Raw genomic sequence first — 6,339 nt, 5'->3', positions numbered from 1 at the left:
TGTTTATCATCATAATAAATATTTCAATAAAATATTATTAATAATTATCATCATAATAAATATTTCAATAAAATATTATTAATGATTATCATCATAATAAATATTTCAATAAAATATTATTAATAATTATCATCATAATAAATATTTCAATAAAATATTATTAATGATTATCATCATAATAAATATTTCAATAAAATATTATTAATGTTTATCATCATAATAAATATTTCAATAGAATATTGTTAATGTTTATCATCATAATAAATATTTCAATAAAATATTATTAATGCTTATCATCATAATAAATATTTCAATAAAATATTTTTTCACGGTCAGTTTAAAATCATTTGAATTATTGCCGATCATTAAACATATTTAGTTCGATAATTTTAGTTTACAAATGTAAGTTCTTTTTTTAAATAATTGTTTTTACTAAAGTCATGATGGTAACAAAGAAAAAATTGTTCTTAGCTTAAAAAAATTGAAGGTGAGACGGGGGTTAAACCCTGGTACATTGACTTCTAAATCCAAAGTAGTCACACTAAAGCTCGTCGTAGTGTGACGGGCAAAATTTGACCTTTCACACTTTCTTGAATACCACCAGAGTGAGCCAACGAAAGCTTGCTAGGTTCCGAAGAGTGAGAAAATGAGAACAACAACAAAAAGACCGACTAGAACTAATTATACCGAGAGCCTTGGCTGGACTTTATTTTAAACATATTTACAGGTTTGTGTAAAACTTCTTTATCCGACACTGTTGTTTAAGAAACCTACCAACTTAATATTTCATTTCTTTTACATTGTTTCTATGTTATTTGAAAACTTCACTTTTAATGCGAATTAATACTTAGATCAGAACTGAAAATATCTACTTACTAAAGAGCATAGCTAATTAAGTCTAATGTTCAAAGTATATTATTTATAATGACTAGAATGTATTGTTTAATAAGTTGTGTACTCTCGTTGTCACTGATATTTTCGGCACTATACCCAATAATATCTCTGAGGTTTGGCCGTCCAGAGGATTTAGCTGATCAGAGATGAGAGACAAGAGGTAAAAATTGTCCAATCAAAATGTGTATTATTTATATAAATGAAATTAAAAACAACTCCACTTACAGAGACCAGTAGCAGCAGTAGTACAAAATTCATCATTTTTGTGGTATGTCCAAGTGTAATCAAAATCTAAAAAATAAAAAACAAATTACTTTATTTCAAAACAATAAACAGAAATTTAAATGCATGAATCAACATAAGCTAGGACAAACACTATAGCTTCTTTTTCAGTTCGAGATTTTTCACATATAATCATGCCAAACATATTGTAACCAAATCTTTACTTATTTTATTTTTCTAAAATCAAATCTGATTTCTAGCATTAAATCTTTAGAGAATGTTTCTTAATGTTGGAACAAAATAGTGAACTAGTTAAACTTAACCCTAAAGGATAATATAAAGCGCTTTTCAAAATAACGGTAAAAATATTGAAAGATATCGATATTAAATCTAAGATATTTTAGAGTGGTTTAAAACACTTTGCAACTTCATTCAGAGAGATGTTTGAGTTGAGTTACATTATCATTAAGGTTTTTGAAAAAATATCATCCTAACATCAAAATATTATATTATGGAAACAGAGGATTCCAAATTTTTAAACTCCCAAGTTTTCTCGAACAAATTCACACACGTAGTATATCTTGCCAAAAAAGCTTCCACATTAAGATTTTAAACAATATTTACAGGGATTGGAACACAGTGGGTAATGTCAAAATGAACCCTAATGGATAATACAGCGTTCTGTCAAAACTAAGCAAAAATCTTGTATGTCACTAATATCTGCTGAACTAATGTGTTTAGAAACTCAATATCGCTATGAAAAGCGTTTTCAATCTCTGAGGTCTCTGAAATATTTTCCCATCTCAGAAAAATGAAATATAAAGACTGAAGAAGATATGGAAATTGATAGAAAAAGTTATTTTCATGTGAAGAAAGAAAACTTACTCTTGGCAGGTCGAAGAAAATATAAAATGCTTCACATTTTGCTTTATGGTTATAAATAATATATATATAAAACATGCAATTAATCCCATTACACAAAATTTCACTGGAGTTAGAGATTCTTAGATACACAACAAACTATTGAAAGTAACTGTATAAAAATTATAATTACATTTTGCGTCATTCGTTCAGATTTTTTTTATTTGATTGCGTTTCAAAGATTTAGGTTTAAAAGTTAGTAAAGATCAAAAAACAAGACATGTTCGACCAAACCAATTTTTATTTGATTGCGTTTCAAAGATTTAGGTTTAAAAGTTAGTAAAGACCAAAAAAACAAGACATGTTCGAACAACCCAATGTAGGCGAATTTTTTGAAGTCACATTATTAAAATATGAATATCGAACAAATTATCTTCGCACACTTATGAATATTACTTAATAAACATTGGTTTTTATTTGGAATATCGACGGAATGGGAATAATCAAAAATTAGAATATAAAGCGAAAAAAAGTCTGTAAAATTAACTAGATAACAGTATTGTCTCCATGTTACGAAGACTGATAGCTACAAAACACATTTTTGGCATAAAGATTTCGGAGAAAAGAAATTACAACATTATTGCCCTGGTGGTTTGTGCTGAACTTTTGAGATATCTTACCAATTTTACATCGTGAAACTTCAGCAGCTGTGTTCTCTCCAAAGTTCCTTATTTACAACAGGAGACTACAATAGGGTAATTCTGAAAACAGTTAAAGTTATTGGTTAGCACAAGAAAACCAACACAACTATAGCTATTAGGCCTAAAAATATAATAAAATATTGTTTGAATGCAGGTGGTTGAGTCACACACTTTTAAATAGTTCACAAATTATGGAATTCATTAAATTTAACTGTCGTTTGCAAAAGAGAAATAATTAAAACAGTTAAGTAATTGTTTATAACAGAAAACAGAAATGTTTCCACAAACTTTAGTATAATTTGATTTCTAAATTGTTTCTATTTCCACAAACTTAACTTCAAAGAAAACAAGACAAGATGAAACACTTTTAAAGAAATTGAAGTTTTATCACTTCTTTATGGATTTATATGAAATACGTGGCGACTGCTAAATGAATTAAATCTAAAGCATTGTCTTTTCTCGTAGATAATATAAGAAGAGATTAGCTATGATTACAATAACTGTACAAGAAATACTGGAAAACATCCAGGTTTGAGTTCTATTATTTCTATTTGATTTATTTTCTTTTAACAAATTCTTTCAGGAAGAAATGTAAAGACAACAAAGATAATTGTATAAGCGGCCCAGTTTCAAAACAACAGTTGAAGTTATTGGTGCATGAATACAGTGTACACCTGTTCCAACTCGACGCACAAAGTGTAGTGCTTTTTATCTATACCAGTATACACATATGTAGCTTTTTATCTGTGAAACTGTCATTCAGAAGTTGCACACTGTAATCTGATCGATGACGTGTAACTTGCAAAAGTTAAATGATTCGTTTCGTATTACGAACTGCTTCACATTTGACTTTCAAGTTATCCGTTGACATAGAATATTGCTGGTTTCTTATTATGAACTGTTTTACATTTGGCTTTCTGGTTATAAATCCGTTGACAAATTATATTGATTCGTTTCTCATTACGAATTGCTTCACATTTATCACTCTGGTTATAAATTCGTTGGCATAGAAATTGCCAGGTTTCATATTATGAACGTTTAGCTATAAATCTATTGGCACAGAATATTGCCTGGTTCACACTTGGCTTTCTTGTTATAAATCCGTTGACACAGAATATTGCCAGGTTTATTATTATGAACTGTTTCACATTTCGCACTCCGCTTATAAATCTGTTGATATAGAATATTCATTGCTTTCACACTTGGCTTTCTTGTTATAAATCCGTTGATACAGAATATTGCCTAGTTTCTTATTATGAACTGTTTCACATTTCGCACTCCGCTTATAAATCTGTTGATATAGAATATTCACTGCTTCACACTTGGCTTTCTTGTTATAAATCCGTTGATACAGAATATTGCCTGGTTTCTTATCATGAACTGTTTTACATTTAGCACTCTGCTCATAAATCCATTGATATAGAATATTACCTGTTTCACATCTGGCTCTCTGGTTACCCTCACTCTTGATAATTTGTTGTTCACTGTAAACTATGTATTCAGCTTCATTGGCTTAACCTGCATCAAACGACAAATCGATGTTATCCAATATCACACTGTAATTAGTATAGGGAACATTCATAGCCGTACTATGATAAACAACTCGATACGATTATCCCGTGATTCTGTTTTCGTGTTTTTATTTCAGGCTGGATTTTTTACTTCACAGAGAAAAACTACTAAATAATAATAAAACATCCCCAAATCATAAACACATTAAAAATTAGTCGCTTTTGGTACCTGTTTCTTTCGCATCAAATGTCAGCTGAAAGACTTAGAATTCACAGCAGAAAAAGAACCTTTAATTTCGAATTACTATGTATATCTATCGTGAAAAAAAAATACCACGGCAAGGTCAAAGGTATTTGCTTTTATTTCAAACGCTTTTTTTTTAAAAGATTGTGCAGCTTCCATTTTTATAGATGAAATAGTAAATATTATCTCTTTATAAATACAATATTCTATCAGAAACCAAATTTTGTTAAATCGCGTTTTTTACAGTAGTTATTTTTTCCAAAAATATGCAGTCTCCATCTTGATTCTGAGCGAATTATTTAATGTTGGACTGTAAAAGTGACGATTACAAACAGGGAACATTATAATAACACAGCGTTTGTTACATACAAAAAAACACCTTTCATTGTCTTAGTTAAGCGTATGTAAAGAGGTACGAAAATACGGATCCCCAGTGGCACAGCGGTATGTCTGCGGACTTACAACGCTAGAATCCGGGTTTCGATACCTGTGGTGGGCAGAGCACAGATAGCCCATTGTGTAGTTTTGTGCTTAATTACAAACAAACGAAAATACGTGTCTGTGAAGAGTTGAAGACATTAAATTTTAAACATATCTCTTTGTCGACAAATGTTCAGTACAATAAACAATACTGAAATCAATAATTTATTTGGTTCAATACCCTACAAAACGAAGCGGGTAAATATTCTCTAATTGTGACGAGTATCTCCAGTACTCTGGTTCATAGGGATTATTAATAAACAAAATGTGCAACAAAGCAAAACGGAGTTGATGTTATAATTATGTTACTTAACTATACGTTAAGTTTTTTAAAGTGATGATTTAAAGTCAAAAACAGAATAAAATATTCATCAACAATGATGTATAGCTTTCGCTTTATGTTAACACTTCGATTACCGACTGTATATGTATACCATTCAGTACCGGTAGAGTCCATATTGCGTCTTATTGGGTAACTATAATTTTTTTACCTATTAGAACACCCAGTGTAAAGAACTGACTAAATATATTGTGTGAATTCACTCATTTTCTACGCAAAATGCATAATTTATGGGATTCACTGCAATAAGGATGGCAATTTTTTTAATGATCATGGGGCTACGTTGAGTTAGCACTTTTAAAAGTTAATAGAAAGATGATGAAATTGAGACTGATGAATGCAAAGTTTTTCATTGCTTTTTATAATTTGTGTTTGAAACAAGTGTTTAGTTTTCGCAGAGAGTTCGGTGCATGCGCAGTTTGGTAAATAAATATTTTATTTCAAAGTCATCAACGTCACTACAAAGTTAACTTTTAGTAGGCCTAACTAGGGCATTCACCTTAAGAAATGTATACACATTTAGGTCACCAATACACTTACGAAGAACCGGGAAGTATGTGCTCGTTAACCTGGGCTACTCTACTGGCCTATCTGGGTCACCAAATCACCCTGGCTGAAGGTGGATAGTTATCGATACCAAAAATAACTCCTAAGAATAAATTAGTAGCATCAATATTCTTTTTTTTATTTTGTTTATCAAATCCTATATAAATATAGGGTCACTGTGTGAGTAAAAGACAACTTACGATACCAGTTACTAGCATACTTATTTTAAGCAACAGGACTAATGATTAGACCACATATAGATAAGATGAAATTGGTTATAAATTCAAAAGAATGTTGAAAGTTATTATATAAGACATTAATTTGTATCTTTGAGTAGAATATATATATCTTTGAGTAGCATATATATACACATGATGTTAGAAAAACACATAGTTCAAGAAGTCTTGATAGAAATGAATAAAAACCCCATAACCCGAGCGTTTTTTTTTTTTTTTTTTGTGTAGTAGTAGTACGTACGTACGTACGTACGTACGTACGTACGTACGTACGTACGTACGTACGTTACGTTACGTTACGTTA

At 30.1% G+C, this 6,339-nt stretch overlaps 1 protein-coding gene across 2 annotated transcripts in view; it reads right to left on the bottom strand.

The window, feature by feature from the left end:
- The window catches only part of LOC106469878, an 80,802-nt gene that overhangs the window by 11,487 nt on the left and 62,976 nt on the right, over positions 1–6,339 (bottom strand). For both annotated transcript variants that reach the window (XM_022398456.1, XM_013930388.2), the window contains exons 2-3: positions 2,658–2,738; positions 1,120–1,185 (exon numbers count right to left, since the gene is read on the bottom strand). In XM_022398456.1, coding sequence (XP_022254164.1) covers positions 1,120–1,155 — 36 coding nt within the window. In that variant the 5' untranslated portion in view covers positions 1,156–1,185; positions 2,658–2,738. The remainder of the gene's footprint in view (positions 1–1,119; positions 1,186–2,657; positions 2,739–6,339) is intronic.

Source organism: Limulus polyphemus, unplaced genomic scaffold (assembly GCF_000517525.1).
Source record: "Limulus polyphemus unplaced genomic scaffold, Limulus_polyphemus-2.1.2 Scaffold3701, whole genome shotgun sequence".
NCBI classification, from domain to species: Eukaryota; Metazoa; Arthropoda; class Merostomata; order Xiphosura; family Limulidae; genus Limulus; species Limulus polyphemus.
The sequence above is the reverse complement of the archived record's forward strand: the minus strand, read 5'-3'. Positions and strand labels throughout refer to the sequence as shown.